General features: G+C 35.0%; 1 protein-coding gene across 4 annotated transcripts in view; it reads right to left on the bottom strand.

Moving 5' to 3' along the window:
• The window catches only part of LOC108049016 (homeobox protein Nkx-2.1), a 64,853-nt gene that overhangs the window by 24,959 nt on the left and 17,747 nt on the right, over positions 1 to 22,147 (bottom strand). For all 4 annotated transcript variants that reach the window (XM_044456563.1, XM_044456565.1, XM_044456562.1 and 1 more), the window contains 2 exons: positions 13,726 to 13,877; positions 9,809 to 9,904 (listed from right to left, as the gene is read on the bottom strand). In XM_044456563.1, coding sequence (XP_044312498.1) covers positions 9,809 to 9,904; positions 13,726 to 13,877 — 248 coding nt within the window. The remainder of the gene's footprint in view (positions 1 to 9,808; positions 9,905 to 13,725; positions 13,878 to 22,147) is intronic.

Genomic DNA, 22,147 nt, shown 5'->3' on the forward strand with positions numbered 1-22,147 from the left:
GCTTAAAATATCTAAAGCACAGGAATTCATTGAAAAACAAGAAAGGAAAGCTAACTTCGGGCGGAGCCGAAGTTGATATACCCTTGCAGAATATTCCTTAAATTATATTCTCCAAAATTATTCATATGATGCATTCTTAATACTCATAAAAAGTCCCAACTTCCTAACTTTAAAAACACCAAAGTAATTTGGTGGGTCGGATTGATTGGCCAAAAATAAAACCCATAGAAAATCCCAACTTCCTAACTTTACAAACACCAAAGTTATGGCATTTCCGATCAATCAGTTATATGGCGGCTATAGGATATAGTCGTCCGATCCTTATGAAATTCGGTAGGTCGGATTGATTAGCCAAAAATAAAACCCGTAGAAAATCTCAACTTCCTAACTTTAAAAACACCAAAGTTATGGCTTTTCCGATCGTTCAGTTACATGGCAGCTATATGATATAGTCGCCCGATCCGGCTCGTTCCGACTTATATACTACCTGCAATAGAAAGACAACTTTTGGGAAAGTTTCAAGCAGATAGCTTTAAAACTGAGGGACTAGTTTGCGTAGAAACGGACGGACGGACGGACAGACGGACATGGCTAGATCGACTCTCCTGGTGATGCTGATCAAGAATATATATACTTTATAGGGTCGGAAATGTCTCCTTCACTGCGTTGCAAACTTTTGACTGAAATTATAATACCCTCTGCAAGGGTATAAAAAAGGGCAAGCACTTCGTCCAAACAATAATGACATTTAATTTAAATTAATTTTCAATTATGAGGAGATGTAGAAGCTTCGCTTTAAGGGATATGTCTCCCAAAAATAATAAGACTGCGTATTCTAATATCTATTAAACGTTTTTTATTATCTGGAATATGTCTACCCCTGCAGAGTTTGCAAAAATTTCGGTCCAAAGCTTGCAACACGAGTTGATATACGTAAAATAGTCTCTCTGTTTCGAAGCTACCTACATATGTATAAACTTTACCATAAGTCATATTTTTATAAGTCTTAACGAATGGACTATCATAAAGCTGCCATCGGAACATTGGGAAAATTTTTTTAAAAAAAATTATAGTTTCGTATATTTCAACATACAATCAAAGTCGTTTGATAAAAAATTACATTATTTACCTTGGGGTATTATATTTGGTCAAAGTGTGCAACGCAGTGAAGGAGACATCTCCGACCCTATAAAGTATATATTTCTTGATCAGGATCACCTCCTGAGTTGATATAGCCTGTCCGTCTGTCCGTCTGTCCGTCTGTCTGTCCGTTGTTGTTTCTGGACTAGTCTCAGTTTTAAAGATATCAATTCAAACTTTGCCACACCCTTTTTCTTTGCACGCAGTATATAGTCGGAACGGCCGGGATCGGCCGGCTATTCCTTGGCTGCCTATAACTGTTGATCGGAATGCCTAACTTTGGTGTTTGTAAGTTGGAAGTTGGGTTTTCTGGGTGTTATATTTGGCCGCCATCCGACCTACCAATTTCTGGATCGGCCGCTTATCCTTAGTGCCTATACTGACGATTGGAAATCTCTTTGTTTTTTATGGTATTTGTTTTTTTTTTTGTTTTCTTTTTGGTTTTATTTGGTTTGCGGTGTTAGTTTTTTTTTGGTTTCTCTTTTTCGTTCTGTTTTCTTTTTTACTGTGTTTTAGTGCTCTTCAGTTGTTTTTTTGGGTGATTAGTGCGTGGCCCTTTTTGTCTTACTGACTATGTTTTGTTTTAGTTGAGTTGGTTTTTGTTTTTTATATCCCCCATTTGTCGGCACTTTCCTTGGCCTTATTGTTGTCATGCTTTGTTTTGTAATTTGTTGTTTGTTTTTTTATACCCCCCATCTTGCCCTGCTCCTTACTGACATTGTGTTTGGTGTTTTAAAGTTGGTTGACTTTTTGTATTAGATATATATATTTGTTTTTTTTCTGTCTTGTTGTATCATATTTTTACTATCTGTTTTGTATATTACAAATTTGTTATTATACCCTTGCAGAGGGTATTATAATTTTGGTCAAAAGTGTGCAACGCAGTGAAGGAGACATCTCCGACCATATAAAGTATATATATTCTTGATCAGGATCACCTCCTGAGTTGATATAGCCATGTCCGTCTGTCCGTCTGTCTGTTTCTACGCAAACTAGTCTCTCAGTTTTAAAGCTATCGAATTGAAACTTTGCACACACCCTTCTTTCCTTTGCACGCAGTATATAAGTCGGAACGGCCGGGATCGGCCGACTATATCCTATAGCTGCCATATAACTGAACGATCGGAAATGCCTACTTGGTTTTTAGTTGTTTGGTTTGTTGTCCATTTAGGTCGGCCGACTTTGTTGTGCCTATCTGACGATCGATGCCCAACTTTGGTGTTTGTAAGTTAGGAAGTTGGGATTTTCTATGTGTTTTGTATTTGGCCAATCAATTTGACGTACCAAATTTTATAAGGATCGGCCGACTATATCCTATAGCTGCCATATAACTGATTGATCGGAAATGCCATAACTTTGGTGTTTGTAAAGTTAGGAAGTTGGGATTTTCTATGGGTTTTATTTTTGGCCAATCAATCCGACCTACCAAACTTCATAAGGATCGACCGACTATATCCTATAGCTGCCATATAACTGATTGATCGGAAATGCCATAACTTTGGTGTTTTTAAAGTTACGAAGTTGGGATTTTTTATGAGTATTAAGAATGCATCATATGAATAATTTTGGAAAATATAATTTACAGAGTATTCTGCAAGGGTATATCAACTTCGGCTCCGCCCGAAGTTAGCTTTCCTTTCTTGTTTTTTTCCTGTTTATGATTTTCTTAACACGCATATTGAAGTTAGGTCTGCGTAGCGCAAGTTTATTTGCAATTTTAACCATGCCATTATAACGCACACGAATCGCGAAATTTGCTGATGACACCTTGAGCCATGATAAATTTCAGTTATTGGGCGGTATATGTTGTGGCCACAGCTTGTGGCTTGTAGGCGTCAGAGGGGGCGTGGCATCATTTTGAAACAAACTTGCGCTGCGTAGGAACTCCTAAAATCTACATGCAAAATGCCAACCTTCCAGCTTTTATAGTTTCCCAGATCTCAGCGTTCATACGGACAGACAGACAGACAGACGGACAGACGGTCATGGCTAGATCGACTCGGCTAGTGATCCTGAACAAGAATATATATACTTTATAGGGTCGGAAACGCTTCCTTCTACCTGTTACATACTTTTGCACGAATACAATATACCCTTTTACTCTACGAGTAACGGGTATAATAATGAACCGTAACGCTTGTAAATGTCCGTCTGTCTGTCTGTTTCTACGCGAACTAGTCTCTCAGTTGATATCGAATTGAAACTTTGCAAACCCTTCGTTTCTTTGCTCGCAGTATATATGTATGTAAGTCGGAACGGCCGGGATACTATAGCCGCCATATAACTGATTGATCGGAAATGCCATAATTTTGGTGTTTGTTTAGTTAGGGAGTTGGGATTTTCTATGGGTTTTATTTTTGGCCAATCAATCCGACCTACCAAATTTCCAGGATCGGCCGACTATATCCCATAGCTGCTATATAACTGAACGATAGGAAATGCCATAACTTTGATGTTTTTAAAGTAAGGAAGTTGTGATATTTTATGAGTATTAAAAAGTCATCATATGAATAATTTTGGAGAATATAACTTACAGAATATTCTGCATGGGTATATCAAGTTCAGCTCCGCCAGAAGTTAGCTTTCCCTTCTTGTTCTTTATCTAATATGCTGATATTTAAATGAAATAAACCATTTTAGATAGAATCCTTTAATTTACTTTTAAATATAAGTGCCTTCACTAATTAATCTTTTATAAATAATTTAATAAAAATAAAAAACCAAAAAATTAACCCAATTTCCCTGAACAAAATTATTGGCACACTAGTGTTTTAATTAACTATTTTGTTAAATATTTATAGATTTGGCAACTTTATTTGCTTAATCACATTTTCTTCTATACTCTAAATGATATAGTAATACATTTTTAAAAAAGGAAAAGTCATTTGACTTAAAAAGGTTAAACGAAAATTAACCGCATGTGTCCAAAAATTAAAATTTAATAAGCAGGATCCAGGCAAATCGCATGTTAAGATTGGAGAAGCCATTTTTACCATTCGGAGCCCTTTGAGACATTTTAAAGGAGCAACGTCCCTTCAAAATGCAAGGCACAGTGGCCAATCAATGGTTTTGAGTGGCCAGGAATGTGTAAGGATCTTATGAATGGATAATGTCAACCCCCAGATCTCCTCAAGATAGTTCAAAGTTAAGAATAAGTAGGACTTTGGTAAGTATATTATCCGTTTTGCCCTGCATGATGGTTTTTACAAACGACTTGCTTCTAGAAAAGAACAATCGATTTGAAAAGTTAAAAACAACCATTTATATATAATATATGATATAATTATCTTTTCACTAAGCAAAAGGCTTCTGTTAGTTGACTTTTCAAATCGATTAATTTTTCTGGGAGTAATGCTTGCTCGCCAAGTGCAAATTATTATTGTCTGCTCTTCTAGAATAGTGCATTGTGGTCCAGATGTCGGGATCGGCCGACTATATCCTATAGCTGCCATATAACTGATTGATCGGAAATGCCATAACTTATATCCTTGTTTTCTTATTTTAATCTTAAAGTAAATTTATCATAAATTAAAGAAATTTTAATTAAAAGCTTTAAGGGGGGTATGGTATTTAAATTTTGTTGTTGCCTTTTTTTTCTACAAAACAGGACAGCAAATGGGACGTCCAACCTTATCTTACACGATTGCGTGTACAAGACTAAAAAGGAAATTTGCATATGACCTCGCAAATAAAAATAATTGTGACACAAATCTTCTTGCACATGCTGTAGCAGTATCTGCAAAGGCACAAAGCAGGACGGACACGGCTTTTGTTCTTAATAACCATTACAACACCCGAATACTCAAGTGAATCGAGAAAGCAATTTGATATACAAAATCCCATTCCACTTACACCCGATGAAGCTTTGGCTTTCCTCCTGGAAAAATCCCCTACAAAACAGCATGCATGAACATTTAACCAACCTATAGTTTAGTAATGGTATCTAAATTACAATGCCGTCCTGTAGATATAAAAGTAAAGGGAACGGCCGCCCAAGTATCATTACAAAACCTTTTGGATCATACTGCGCACAGAATTTTATTGTGTTTATCAATACCTATCGAAATGTAGAAGAAATTTTTCAAATCGGACCATTCGTTAAAAAGTTATGCGTGATCAAAGTTTCTATCTCCATCTCCCTCGCACTCCCTTTACCTGAGTAACGGGTATCTGATAGTCGGGGCACCCGACTATAGCATTCTCTCTTGTTGTTACTTCTGTTATACCCATACAAATTATAGACTCTTTTGATCACAAGATATGGAATAATAGAACAACGCCATCTATACGGTTGTGTAGACCTCTGAAATTTGAACTAGTAAAAGAAACTATGGCCCACATAAAGATGGAAAAGAACCTTTTAGATTCTCAAATTAATAATCTCAAACCTTCTGTTTATAAATTGAATGAAAATCGTGATATAACAGTAACGTATGAAATGCATATGACACTTATTGATGGAAAAGTGCTATACGTTTTAACTACAACTAAATCTACTCAATGTTGTCCGATCTGTGGTGTGACTCCAACAAAAATATTAGAAATAATAGATTTTAATTCTGAACTTTTTGTCCCAAAGTCTGGAGCTTTGCAGTTTAGAATTGTCTTGAATTTGTCTTAAACATTTCATATAAAATTGAAATAAAACAAGAAAGGAAAGCTAACTTCGGACCGAGCCGAAGTTGATATACCCTTGCAGAATATTCTGTAAATTATATTCTTCAAAATTATTCATTTGATGCATTCTTAATACTCATAAAAAGTCCCAATTTCCTAATTTTAAAAACACCAAAGTTATGGCATTTCCAATCGTTCAGTTATATGGCAGCTATAAGATATAGTCGGCCGATCATTATGAAACTTGGTATGTCGGATTGGTTGGCCAAAGATAAAACCCATAGAAAATCCCCTTCTTAACTTTACAAACACCAAAGTTATGGCACTTCCGATCAATCATTTATATGGCGGCTATAGGATATAGTCGTCCGATCCTTATAAAATTCGGTAAGTCGGATTAATAGGCCAAAAATAAAGCTTGCTAACTTTAAAAACACCAAAGTTATGGCTTTTCCGATCGTTCAGTTATATGGCAGCTATATGATATAGTCGCCAGATCCGGCTCGTTCCGACTTATATACTACCTGCAATAGAAAGACAACATTTGGGAAAGTTTCAAGCAGATAGCTTTAAAACTGAGGGACTAGTTTGCGTAGAAACGGACGGACGGACAGACGGACGGACAGACGGACGGACAGACGGACGGACAGACGGACGGACAGACGGACGGACAGACGGACGGATAGACGGACGGACAGACGGACAGACAGACGGACAGACGGACGGACAGACGGACGGACAGACGGACATGGCTAGATCGACTCTCGTGGTGATGCTGATCAAGAATATATATACTTTATAGGGTCGGAAATGTCTCCTTCACTGCGTTGCAAGCTTTTGACTGAAATTATAATACCCTCTGCAAGGGTATAAAAATGGCATATAAAAGGTTATGATAAGATTCAATGAGCAAACGGAAAAAAATATGTTCCAGAAAAGATTTGAAACGAAATGGGACTTCGGGTAAGCATACCAAAGGAGAATGGAAGCGGCAATAGCAATGTTGGTAATACGGCTAGGAGAGTTTTTGCCAATACTAAACTACTAGCATCTATTACCAACTTCAACGAAGATCTTTTAAATAAATTTTAGCCCATTTTAATCGCTATTTCTTCCATTTAGTATATAAATTTGGAAAAATTTCGATTATTTTGTGAAACAACTTTCCATTATATATGCGTAGCTACCCATGGTATCCGATGTCACCAACAATTCATAAAATATTGGTTCATGGTTACCAGATTAATAATTCGAGCTTGGTTTCACTAGGATGCTTAGGCGGATATGCTTCTGAAGCACGCAACAAAGTTTACAAAAAAGATAGATTGTCGCATTCAAGGAAAAATAGTCGGCTCAATACTATGACTGATATATTTGACAGAGCTATAGATTCCTCTGATCTATTATTTTCGAGTGTTTCTCTAAAGGAAAGAGAGAGAAAATATTAAAAAAAACCCTTCTCAAAAGAGGTATTAAGTCTACAGCTAAAAAACGATCTGAAAACGATCTGCAGTGCGATTCTGATGACGTTCTCATCGTCATCAATATTTATAAAATTGAATTGGATGAGCAAGTAAATTGCATTTAAAAAATAAGTAAGTAATTAAATAGAACAGTAAATAATATATATTTATTCCAAATCTACTATCAATGAGTTTGAAGCGGCGGCAAGAGTGGACGTGGTCGCCCTGTTCCAATTTTTATACCCTTGCAGAGGGTATTATAATTTGGTCAAAAGTGTGCAACGCAGTGAGTTGATATAAGCATGCCCGTCTGTCGGTTTCTACGCAAACTAGTCTCTCAGTTTTAAAGATATCGAATTAAAACTTTACACACACCCATCGTTCCTTTGCACGCAGTATATATGTAAGTCGGAACGGCCGGGATCGGCCGACTATATCCTATAGCTGCCATACAACTGATTGATCGGAAATTTTGGTGTCTGTAAAGTTTGGAAGTTGGAATTTTCTATCGATTATGTAACTGATTGATCGGAAATGCCATAACTTCGGTGTTTGTTAAGTTAGGCCAATCAATCCGAGCTACCAAATTTCATAAGGATCGGCCGACTATATTTTATAGCTGCCATATAACTGAACGATTGGAAATGCCATAACTTTGTTGTTTTTAAAGTTAGGAAGTTGGTATTTTTTATGAGTGTTAAGAATGCATCATATGAATAATTTTGGAGAATATAACTTACAGAATATTCTGCAAGGGTATTTCAAGTTCGGCTTCGCCCGAAGTAAATTTTCCTTTCTTGTTTTATCACAAATTATTAATGCCATAACAATAAAATGTGCGAAGTTTGAGCTGTGTAACTCAATTTTTCGACTTTATGCCAAAAAAACGGCATCTGGTTAGAAATGCTATTAAATACGAGAAGTGCCGTTACTCACAAAAAACATGCCGAATCAATAGTGTCAAAATTAAAGGGTCTCTTAAATATATCTTACAGGGCAGCGACTGTACCTACGAGCGTGATGCAACCTATCCAATTTGTAAATTTTTTGAACCGATTCGTTCCTCAAAAGTAACCGATGGGAGGCATGATATTTTTAACAGTTTAATTTAAGTGGTCGAGATACAACTTTTTGTATAGATCCTGAAAAAATTGGGATATTCTAAAGCAATATACTTAAAATTTATCAGAATTTATTTTGAGCTGTCTAGATACAAAAATTAAAATAAATATAAATCTTAATTTAAGGGCTACGACCAAATATTAAGTTTTCCTCTTTTGCTCATAAGATGTTAATATAATAATTTATAGCAGTATTTTTAATTTCAGCAAATATGACAAGAGCATTATTAGCGTCATTCCATTATGGGATTAAATTCCTCTATGGAAGAATAGATCTCAAGTAGGAAAGTTAAAACTTTATCAGCAGCAAGTGCAATCGGCGATTTTTCTTACAAAGAAATGTAAATTAGCCACCCTTTTGTATACCCTTGCAGAGGGTATTATAATTTCAGTTAAAAGTTTGTAACGCAGTGAAAGTAAAGTATATCTATTCTTGATCAGCATCACCAGTCCTTTCTTGTTTCTTGAGGCATCTATTTTCATGTCGAAATTTATCACCTAAAATATCATGCAAACAAAATTGACAAGTAGTGTTGTGTTTTTATCTTCCGCATGTGTAATTGGTTTAATTATTTGACTTATAGGCAACGGAAAGTATTACAGTTCACTAGCACTAGCGAGCTAGTCGCAGAATTACCTGATTAAGAAAACATGAAAAAACCCTCCACAAGGCTGAGACGCTCGTGAATTGCCGCTACATTATACCGACAATAAGCATTTTTTATACCCTTGCAGAGGGTGTTATAATTACAGTCAAATTTCCGACACTAAAGCCGGAGAGTCGATCTAGCCATGTCCTTGTGTCCGTCCGTCCTTGTGTCCGTCCGTCCGCCTGTCCGTCCGACCGTCCGTTTCTACGCTAACTAGTCCCGTAGTTTTAAAGCTATCTGCTTGAAACTTACCCAAACGGTTTCTTTCTTTTGCAGGTATTATATATGTCGGAACGAGCCAGATCGGTCGACTATATAATATAGCTCCCAGAGGAACAATCGGAAAAAATATGTGAAGAAGTAAAACTTTGTTGTTTTAATTTTTTTTTGTTTTTCTTTCAGATTTGGTAATATTTAAATACTATGGAATTACGGTTTTATTTAAATTAATATCAGACATCTGTATAAAATAGCTCTAATAGGAAAATCAAAAAATTAAAAAAATTAAAATTAAAAAAACAATTATTTTGCTGTTTTTCTATTTATTAAAATATTCTTTTGAGATTTATTAATTATTTACAAAATCCGAATTACGCTTTTAGTTTTGTCAAAATCGGACGACAACATCATATAGCTGCCATAGAATCAATGGCAAAATGCAGCCCAAAATCGGCATAGCTTCATTGATTTTAGTAATGTAGGCAGTAGTCGATTTGTAATAACAGCAAGGGTATATAAACTTCGGCTTGCCGAAGTTTGCTTCCTTTCTTGTTTTATGTTAATTCATTTTATACACTAAAACTAAAGTTTTACTCACCTGAGTTGGGGTTAAATGAATTAGACTGGCCAAGTGTTCCCGTTCCGGTGCTGATAGATATCTCTGCTGCTTAAATCTCCTTTCAAGTTCATATACCTAAAATAATTGAAGATATTATTTCTCATTTTTCATACGATCGGAAGATTTATTTATGATCCTTCAACGTACACAGTTAACCATATTCCCAAGTTTTGGGAAAATTAACTCGGATTCGGTGTAATTTTAATGATATTTTAAAGACTTATGAGAAAAATTGATCAATGTAGTTAAGCTAAGAAACTATTTTGCGTAAAAAGGGCATGTATCCTGATGATATAAAATGTATATGGTTGAAAATTCACGTTATAAACATCTTACTAAAATTATAGTATACCAAAAATAATCAAATGTTGCTTAATCAAATTTCAACAACAACAAATAAAAAAAGAAAGGAAAGCTAACTTCGGGCAGAGCCGAAGTTGATATACCCTTGCAGCATACTATGTAAATTATATTCTCCAAAATTATTCCAACTTCCTAATTTTAAAATCACCAAAGTTATGGCATTTCCAATCGTTCAGTTATATGGCAGCTATAAGATATAGTCGCCCGATCCGGCTCGTTTCGACTTATATACTACCTGCAATAGAAAGACAACTTTTGGGAAAGATTCAAGCAGATAGCTTTAAAACTGAGGGACTAGTTTGCGTGGAAACGGACAGACGGACAGACGGACATGGCTAGATCGACTCTCCTGGTGATGCTGATCAAGAATATATATACTTTATAGGGTCGGAAATGTCTCCTTCACTGCGTTGCAAACTTTTGACTGAAATTATAATACCCTCTGCAAGGGTATAAAAATATTTTGTGTTTGAATATGTACCAGTGAAGAAAATTAAATTTGTAAATCTGATGTTTTTAATTTATTCTATTTCCAGTCAAAAGTTTGCAATGCATAAACAGGCACATTTCCGAACCTATAAAATATACTTATTTACTATTACTGAGAAATGAACATTTTATAAACCAAATTTCCTTTTTTAACTTTAAAATATTTTAAATATCTTGTGGTTTATTAAAAACTGTATAGATCCCAAAGTCTTATTTAGGTATATTGACTGATAAGATGAGATACAGTTGTTATAGCTTGATTATCTTTAAATATATACACATTTACTCCCCGATATAGCCATTTTAACATTTTCAAAAATCCGAATTTATTTTATAAAAGTCAGTTGACTATATCGTACAGCTGACAAATATGTGCTGTCATAGAATCGATTGAAAAAATATATTTAAAAATTTAGGAGTAGGAGTATGTCTACAAATCGATATAATCTTCTTTATATAAAATATTAAATTTAATATTTTAAAGATACAATTTAATATATAGTCTTTTCATAAACAAGGGTATATAAACTTTGGCTTGACGGATTTGGACTTCTTTCTTGTTCATTTAAACTTTTTTTTTCAGAGAAACGCAAAGTAAAATCCATCTCAAATATTGAGAATGTATTAATGAAAAACGTATTTTGTATTTACCTTACACTTGAAGACTTGAAGGCTTATATAAATACAAATATTATTATGAGTTTTGTATTTACATTGTGCAAAAGCTTGTTTGCTCTAGCAGTACGTTTCTTACTACTGTTTGGTAACCATGTGCCCACGTAAAAATACTTACGTGGAGACATCTCTAGGATGGGACACCACTGTATTTTGCTCTGTCATTTGGTTATAAGCTTTTAAACTCAATGTGAAAGAATTATATATGTTCCCTAAATACAAAGAAATTATAGTGCCAGTATCGCCCTTTATCGTTTAAAGCATTTTTGTAACAATAAATTATAAGTTGTAATTTAACTGTCATAGACAAAATGGCTTGACCTTGATTTTAAACTCTTATGCTAAAACTTTAGTAGACAAAAAGCATAATATTGAAACATAAAACAGAAAGTAAACTTCGGCAACCCAGGGTTTATAGGCCCTTACAGCTATAACACAAATTATCTTATAATTCTTGTATCCTATAACTAAGAATCGATTTTAGGATGTGTTGAATACATTTTTCGTTTCTTCCTATAGCGGCTCAACTAATCTTTATGTTGAAATAAATAAAAATTAAACTTTTACATTTTTCTTTTTATACCCTTGCAGAGGGTATTATAATTTTGGTCAAAAGTGTGCAACGCAGTGAAGGAGACATCTCCGACCCTATAAAGTATATATATTCTTGATCAGGATCACCCCCTGAGTTGATATAAGCATGTCCGTCTGTCCGTCTGTCTGTCCGTCTGTCTGTATCTACGCGAACTAGTCTCTCAGTTTAAAAGATATTGAATTGAAACTTTGCACACACCCTTCTTTCCTTCGCACACAGTATATAAGTCGGAACGGCCGGGATCGGCCGACTATATCATATAGCCGCCATATAACTGATTGATCGGATATTCCATAACTTTGGTGTTTGTTAAGTTAGGAAGTTGGGATTTTCTATGGGTTTTATTTTTGGCAAATCAATCCGACATACCATAGGGATCGGCCGACTATATTCTTTAGCTGCCATATAACTGAACGATTGGAAATTCCATAACTTTGGTGTTTTTAAAGTTAGGAAGTTGGGATTTTTATGAGTGTTAAGAATGCATCATATGAATAATTTTGGAGAATATAATTTACAGAATATTCTGCAAGGGTATTTCAACTTCGGCTCCGCCCGAAGTTAGCTTTCCTTTCTTGTTAGAAGAAAAGTTTATATATTTTAGAAGTCGTTTCCCATAATTTCTACGAAATTTTAAGCTTACATTAAAAATATTGTTAATTTATGCATGTTAAGGAATAATTTATAATCTGTCCAGACCTAGTTTTTACTTCCGAAAAATCTTCGCGGAATCTAGTTTCGAGACCTGTTCCGGGCCTTACTTTCGAAATATACATAGTTCGAGGAATTTTGTTTTGTTATTTAGACGCTTCTTTTTAATTTTTGCCATTAAACCCTCGGCAACCACTTAAGAATTTTATTATTTTATAATTTTATTATTTTTTGTGTATTTTATTTACTTTTGCCAGCAAAGAACGATATTTTTAGCCATAAAGAAATTTATTAAAAACTTTTTCACTGTTTTCTTAGAAATTTTTTTTTGCAAATTTTTATTTGCGTTTTTATACCCTTGCAAAGGGTGTTATAATTTTGGTCAAAAGAGTGCAACGCAGTGAAGGAGACATCTCAGACCCTATAAAGTATGTATATTTATTCAATTATATATTATAAGCATGTCCGTCTGTCCGTCTGACTGTTTCTACGCGAACTAGTCTCTCATTTTTAATGATATCGAATTGAATCTTTGCACACACCCTTCTTTCCTTTGCACGCAGTATATAAGTCGGAACGGCCTTGATCAGCCGACCATATCCTATAGCTGCCATATAACTGATTAATCGGAAATGCCATAACTTTGGTGTTTTTAAAGTTTTTTTATGATTATATTGTTTTTGCGCGATGTTGTATATCTAAAAACAAAAAATTTGTATTTAATAAATTTCCGATTGGAAAACTTTAACTAAGAATAAGGTTTACTGAAACAAACGTGCAGACAAGCTAGCTGATTTACACTCCGCCAAGAAGAAAATCCTTTAAATTTTATTTTAAAATAATAATATTTTGTAAAATGGCTAGTCATCCAAAGACGACCTACATTTGGCGGGTGATGCTGATCAATTATGTGCATCTATGATTTATAAAGTCGGATATGTCTTCTTAACTGTTTTACTAATTATTGACTTTATTTATGGGTGTTAGTTCATAACTGTATTTAAATTTGTTATTTAAGTCTTTAAAGCAGAACGTATTTTACACAAAATATATATTTTAACTGTTGTTAAATTGCATTGGCTATATTAATAGTATCAGATTAATTTTAATTAATTTTACTAACCTGAGCTTGCGTAAATAAAACTCTCCGCTTTCTTCTTTGGGCCAAGGGAAACTGTAGCGGTTTTGTATCGCTTACGCTGCAAGCTGCTAGTCCACCCATATTTCCCATATGGCTCATCGACCCACTGGCTGACGAACTCATGAGACGTGATACTGAAATATTGATAAGAAATTAATACTCCAAAATTGTGATAAAGTTTTTTTTACACTATAAAGCTAAGTTGAACAAGAAAGGTAAACTATTTTCAAGGACCAACTTATAAACATGTTTCCCAAAACAAAATCTCGTTGTCACTAAAATCGGTTTTAACTTGTCGTCGTACTTTAAAATACTGTTTATTGTATCAAAAATGAAATACATAAATTAAATATAAGAAACATTAAATACAAATTAAATTTTTTTAATTTAACTACTTCCTCACCATACTTCTAAAATAGTTAATCCATAAGTTGCGTTATATATTTAATTTAGTAATTTTTAGGTATCAAATAATAAATACAGTAAAATCTGGTTATAGCGAATTTCAAGGGGCCGACGATTTTACGTCGTTATACCCGGAAGACGCACTAACCATATAAGTTTGCATGGGGTCCAACCAAGCCATCAAGTTTTCGTCGCAATAACCGGAGTCGTTATAACCGGATTCTAATGTACATTAAATTAAATAATTTTTCATTTTTAATTTGATAAATTTTAGTATATAAAATTTTTTGATAAGAATTTCTAGCCTCACTGATTATGTGAAAAATTATGCTAAAGACTATATCATATAGCTGGATAGGATCAATCTGGAAAATAAAGGAAATAAAATTTAAAAAAAATTCGTAACATTTACCCATATCCTCCAAGTTATATAATAATTTTAACGATTTTAGAATCACGGTTTTAGTTCTATATCACATAGCTGTCGTGTGAAAGAAAAGAAAATTACATGCAAGTCCACAGAAATTCGTGTTTTTTAAACATAATCAGAGATATAGTTTTTATACCCGTTACTCGTAGAGTAAAAGGGTATATTGTATTCGTGCAAAAGTATGTAACAGGTAGAAGGAAGCGTTTCCGACCCTATAAAGTATATATATTCATGTTCAGGATCACTAGCCATGTCCGTCTGTCTGTCCGTCCGTATGAACGCTGAGATCTCGGAAACTACAAAAGCTAGAAGATTGGCATTTTGCATGTAGATTTTAGGAGTTCCTACGCAGCGCAAGTTTGTTTCAAAATGGTGCCACGCCCCCTCTGACGCCTACAAGCCACAAGCTCTGGCCACAGTTTTGATGCTATTATGAAAATTTTAATTGATATGTATTTGTTTCGTCAATACCTATCAATTAGCCTAATAAAAGTTTGCCACGCCCACTCTAACGCCCAAAAACTCATTAAACGCTAAAGCCTGGCTAGCGCCTACATATCCGCCTTTCATGGCCCGTGGTACCAATGTCTTGGGGTAGATGGCGCAATACAATAGCGCCATCTAACGGATGACTTTGGAACAGCTGGCCAAGGTGCTCAACAGAGTCAACGTTAATTCTCGATAAGGATTTCTATTAAAGGAAATTGCGATGGTTTTCATTTGTCAATACCGAACTATATCCCAAGAACTATGCAACTCAAATCAAGTTAGCCAAATTGAAGGTCTGAGTCAAACAATGCGTATGTGTGTATGCTGGTGCAGGACAAAAGCTGCCTGCGCTAAAGCAGCGCTGGTGCTGATGCTCGTGCTGTAAAGCTGCCAGCGCTAAGAGATCGCCTAATTCAAATTGATAATTTGAACTTTTTGTCATTTTTTCCTGTGGTCACTCTAATTCACATTATGTTAATGCAAAATCTAAAGTTGTTTAGCTGAGTAACGGGTATCTAGATGTCACAACATATATGATCATTTTTAACTGTTGCAGTTTAAGCTTTTAATTATTTCTATAAAATATTTTGCAAGGATATATAAACTTCGGCATGACAAAGTTTAACACGTTTAATTGTAATGATTTGGAGTTGGTTTGACTATGCTTGCTCTTATAATTGTTAAAGCATATAGTCACAAGGAATTTGTAGAAAAATTAATTTGGGAAATTAGGAACCCAAACTCTTGGTTATTTCTGGTTTTATGCCTTTATTCAATTTTATCATCAACGCGCAAAATTTAGGTAAATAACACTGTTAAAATGTTTTTTCGTTAAATTCTAATAAGATATATATATAAGTTTTTAACTTGATCTGCGCAAGCGAAGCTAATATTTTATGGATTGTTATGGCCATTTATTCTGTGGATTAAATTCCCCTAACTGATACAGCTTAAAACATTCAAGATCATTCCCAATCTTTTTGATTGATTACCACATGCAGTGATTCGGTTTAGTGCCTCATGTTTATTATGCATGTGTTCAAATAAGATGGGGTAATACTGATATTGGATGCTTACTTTTATAGACCTGCTTATTTATAGTAACTGGTATCCATGGATGCAATTATTGATTTTACTAAGGAAGTATATAATACAATTTCGGTGCCAGTCTTCCTAACATTGTTTGCCTCAAGCATTACAAATCGCATACAGATGCAGCTTAAACTCTTCAAATATTAAGAAGAATATCAAATAAAATAATTAGAAAGTGTGTCAGTTGTCAAGTTTAGATAAGCCTGGAGAACCACAATGCAAACAGTATGTTTTTTATTACACGCTAATTAAACACAACAAAATACAAATAAAACAAGAAAGGAAAGCTAACTTCGGGCGGAGCCGAAGTTGAAATACCCTTGCAGAATATTCTGCAAATTATATTCTCCAAAATCATTCATAATGCATTCTTAATACTCATAAAAAATCCCAATTTCCTAACTTTAAAAACACTAAAGTTATGGCATTTCCAATCGTTCAGTTATATGGCAGTTATAGAATATAGTCGGCCGATCCTTATGAAATTTGATATGTCGGATTGATTAGGCAAAATAAAACCCATAGAAAATCCCAACTTCCTAACTTAACAAACACCAAAGTTATGGCATTTCCGATCAATCAGTTATATGGCAGCTATAAGATATAGTCGGCCGATCCTTATGAAATTTGGTACGTCGGATTGATTGGCCAAATATAAAACCCATAGAAAATCCCAACTTCCTAACTTTACAAACACCAAAGTTATGGCATTTCCGATCAATCAGTTATATGGCAGCTATAAGATATAGTCGGCCGATCCTTATGAAATTTGGTACGTCGGATTGACTGGCCAAATATAAAACCCATAGAAAATCCCAACTTTCTAACTTTACAAACACCAAAGTTATGGCATTTCCGATCAATCAGTTATATGGCAGCTATAAGATATAGTCGGCCGATCCTTATGAAATTTGGTACGTCGGATTGATTGCATAAAACCCATAGAAAGTCCCAACTTCCTAACCTAACAAACAGCAGAGTTATGGCATTTCCGATCAATCAGTTATATGGCAGCTATAGGATATAGTCGGCCGATCCCGGCCGTTCCGACTTATATACTGCGTGCAAAGGAAAGAAGGGTGTGTGCAAGTTTCATTCGATATCTTTAAAACTGAGAGACTAGTTCGCGTAGAAACGACAGACGGACAGACAGACGGACAGACGGACAGACGGACAGACGGACAGACGGACAGACGGCATGGCTATATCAACTCAGGAGGTGATCCTGATCAAGAATATATATACTTTATAGGGTCGGAGATGTCTCCTTCACTGCGTTGCACACTTTTGACCAAAATTATAATACCCTCTGCAAGGGTATAATGACGATTAACTAGCTTTTCAGATATACTATCTTAAAGCAGACAAAATGACCTAAAACAAGAAAGGAAAGCTAACTTCGGGCGGAGCCGAAGTTGAAATACCCTTGCAGAATATTCTGCAAATTATATTCTCCAAAATTATTCATATGATGCGTTCTTAATTCTCATAAAAAATCCCAACTTCCTAACTTTAAAAACACCAAAGTTATGGCATTTCCAATCGTTCAGTTATGTATATGGCAGCTATAGAATATAGTCGGCCGATCCTTATGAAATTTGATATGTCGGATTGATTGGGCAAAAATAAAACCCATAGAAAATCCCAACTTCCTAACTTAACAAACACTAAAGTTATGGCATTTCCGATCAATCAGTTATATGGCAGCTATAGAATATAGTCGGCCGATCCTTATGAAATTTGATATGTCGGATTGATTGGGCAAAAATAAAACCCATAGAAAATCCCAACTTCCTAACTTAACAAACACTAAAGTTATGGCATTTCCGATCAATCAGTTATATGACAGCTATAGGATATAGTCGGCCGATCCTTATGAAATTTGGTACGTCGGATTGATTGGCCAAATATAATACCCATAGAGAGTCCCAACTTCCTAACTTAACAAACAGCAGAGTTATGGCATTTCCGATCAATCAGTTATATGACAGCTATAGGATATAGTCGGCCGATCCTTATGAAATTTGGTACGTCGGATTGATTGGCCAAATATAATACCCATAGAGAGTCCCAACTTCCTAACTTAACAAACAGCAGAGTTATGGCATTTCCGATCAATCAGTTATATGGCAGCTATAGGATATAGTCGGCCGATCCCGGCCGTTCCGACTTATATACTGCGTGCAAAGGAAATAAGGGTGTGTGCAAAGTTTCAATTCGATATCTTTAAAACTGAGAGACTAGTTCGCGTAGAAACAGACAGACGGACAGACAGACGGACAGACGGACAGACGGACAGACGGACGGACGGACAGACGGACAGACGGACATGGCTATATCAACTCAGGAGGTGATCCTGATCAAGAATATATATACTTTATAGGGTCGGAGATGTCTCCTTCACTGCGTTGCACACTTTTGACCAAAATTATAATACCCTCTGCAAGGGTATAAATATAGTGATCTTACAAAACCTTAATACAGTCAACTTTGAACTGTAAATCTTTGAAGGGTTAGATTTTTGTAATGGGGTCTCTCAAAATTTTCTAAAGGCAAATAAAACATTGTTCTTTTTATACCCTTGCAGCGGGTATTATAATTTCAGTCAAAAGTTTGCAATGCAGTGAAGGAGATATTTCCGACCCTATAAAGTATACATATATCATATATCAGCTTCACCAGGAGAGTCGATCTAGCCATGTCCGTCTTTCCGTCCGTCTGACCAATATCATATAGATGCCATAGAAACGATGGCAAAATGCAGCGAAAAATCTACATAGCTTCATTGTATTTTGTAATACCTACAAGGGCTTGCCGAAGTTTGCAACGCCTGGTCCAATAAGTAAAATTTTTGCGAGATTTATTTTTAATGAACATAATTGAAAATTTTATTAGGCTTCCAAATTTTGTGGTGGAAAACGATGTGGTAAAATACGATTATGTAGGAAAAAAACACAAATTTTATGGTAGTGTGAAATAGTTCTTTGTCATATCTTAACGATTACAAATTAAACTTTTTAATATTCACGTTTTTTAAGATATATAAATTTCATCAACAAAAAAGTAAGACCCAAATAATTCAAAAGTTTATAAGTAATTTGCAATTTATTTCATCGCCAAATTTTTTCCCCTTTTCCACCTTTTTATATTCCATTTTTTTCGATTGTTCTTATGACAGCTACACCCCTATTTTTTCGATATGACAGTTATTTTTTGAAAAAAAACTAAATAGGGTATATCCGGAGGAACAGACGAAGTGCAGACGGACGGAAATGGCCAAATAATTGAGCTGATGTTGGAGAATATAATTTATTAAATTTTAAATGTCTCCATGAGTGCGTTGAATACTTTTAAGTGAATTCGTAATACTATCTGAGAGGACATACAAATATTATCGGTAAACAAGAAAGGAAGCAAACTTCGGCAAGCAGAAGTTTAATATGAAATAATTAAATCGTTCCAATGGCAGCTATGTGATATAGTCGTCCGATTTTATATAACTAAAACCGTAACTCTGAAATCATTTAAAATGACTATATCTCGTAGTATATGCAAAGAACCAACGAAGTTCAATTTTTATTTCCCTTTTTTCCCGATGGTTCCTATGGGAGCTATATTATATATTAGGTCAATCCGGCCCGTTCCGACTCATATACTTTCTGCAACAGAAATAAGACTTTCTGCACAGTTTCATACAAAAACTGAGCGACTAGTTTGTGTAGAAACAGACGGAGGGACCGACGGTTCGACTCGCCCGGTGATACTGGTCATTAATATACAGTTTGTCAAGTAATTGTTTGCAAAATATTAAATTTCGTTAAAACTAAACTATGTATTATTTCGGTTTTTCTATTTATCAAAATACTCCTTTGAGATATAGAAATTATTTACAATATCAGAAATACACATTTAGTTTTTTCAAAATCGGACAACAATTTCATACAGCTGCCATAGAAACGACAGCAAAATGCAGCGCAAAATCGAGTCGATATAGCCATGTCCGTCTGTCCGTCTGTTTCAATACCGTTTGCGAGCTCAGTTTACAAGCTATCGATCTGAAACTTTCACAGTCGTCATAAAAAATGTGTACGCAGATCAAGTTTGTAGGTAGGGTAGGGTACAATCGTATATACCTAGCAAGAGTTGAAGATATTTCGCGCAGTTTATAAGCTATTGTCATGAATCTTTCGAAACCTAATTTTTGTATGCATACCTTTACCAGGGTTAAAGCGCGTGGCAATCGGACATCTATATCCTATAGCTCCAATAGGAACCATAGGGTAAAATCGGTCCAAATTTGATGTTTTTCAGATTATTTCGCGCAGTGTAAAAGCTATTGCCATAAATTTTTTCAAATCGTATTTTTTATGCATTCCTTCATCAAAGTAAAAGCGCGTGCCGATCGGACGTCTATATCCGTTAGCTCCCTTAGGAACAGTAGGGTGAAATCGATTAAAACTTGATGTTTTTCAGAATATTTTGCGCAGTATATAAGCTATTGTCATGAATCTTTCGAAATCGTATTTTTGTATGCATACCTACGGACGGACGGACAGATGGACAGACAAACGGACGGACAAACGGACGGACAGACGGACGGACAGACGGACAGACGGACAGACGGACGGACGGACATGGCTAGATCGACTCTCCTGGTGATGCTGATCAAAAATATATAGGGTCGGAAATGTCCTCTTTACTGTGTTGCAAACTTTTGACTGAAATTAAAGTACCCTCTGCAAGGGTATAAAAACCTCTGCAAGGGTAATAAAAACCGTAAAAAACCAAAAATGAGCACTTTCGGGCTCCCATAATCGAAAACAATATCATAAAGCTTCATTGTTTGTAGTAATATACGCATATAAACAGAAATATAGTCGTTTTGTAATATCTGCAAGGGTATAAAAACTTCGGCGAGCCGAAGTTTTGCTTGTGCTGAAATACGGTATTTTCTTATGAATACATTTAGCTAACGCTTCTAAAAGAATATTACAAAAGAAAAGCTGTGAAAAATCTTGTTTTTGTTTATAAATTTTCGATGACATTTTTCATTTTGCAAATAATTACTTGACAAACTGTACATGTGTACTTTATAGAGTCGGCAATGTGTCCATCCCTGTGTTGTTTATTATAATTTGAGAGTCATTGTAAGCCAGGTGGGTGATTCTAGCTTAAAATAGATAAGAGTATATAAGAGCACGAACTGGATTTCATTTTACCTGGGAAATGCTTAAACATCTCTATTCATATCTACATATGTACATATATATGTAGAGTTCTATACAAACCAAAATGTTTACCTACATATATGTACATACATGAATATGCGGTTATATGTGTTTTTATTACAGACAACCAGAGCCTCTTAAAACCGAAGGGTCATAAACGTAAAAATCAACAATCATCTTTCCATTTCTAAGATAAACAATGACAACCTTATAAATTTAAAATCAATTATATTTTCAAATGCCTTTTTACTTTATTTTATGGGTACAGGCCTAAAAATCACTTTGTTTGTTAACAGTAATATATGTAACATAATTTAGTGATAGTCCTACTCTTGGGCTTTATTCAATATCTCGTTAAACAAGAAAGGAAAGCTAACTTCGGGCGGAGCCGAAGTTGATATACCCTTGCAAAATATTCTGTAAGTTATGGCATTTCCAATCTTTCAGTTATATGGCAGCTATAGGATATAGTCGGCCGATTTTTATGAAATTTGGAAGGTCGGATTGATTGGCCAAAAATAAAACTTTTAGAAAATCCCAAGTAAATCCTAACTTTACAAACACCAAAGTTATAGCATTTCCGATCAATCAGTTATATGGCGGCTATAGGATATAGTCGGCCGATCCCGGCCGTTCCGACTTATGTACTCCGTGCAAAGGATCGAAGGGGTCTTTAAAATACCCTCTGCAAGGGTATAAAGAGAACGGAAGATAATACCCCTGCAGATTTTTCCAAAATAAAAACAAATTTTCGACTTCT

This window comes from Drosophila rhopaloa, unplaced genomic scaffold, assembly GCF_018152115.1.
Source record: "Drosophila rhopaloa isolate 14029-0021.01 unplaced genomic scaffold, ASM1815211v1 contig_116, whole genome shotgun sequence".
Lineage (NCBI taxonomy): Eukaryota > Metazoa > Arthropoda > Insecta > Diptera > Drosophilidae > Drosophila > Drosophila rhopaloa.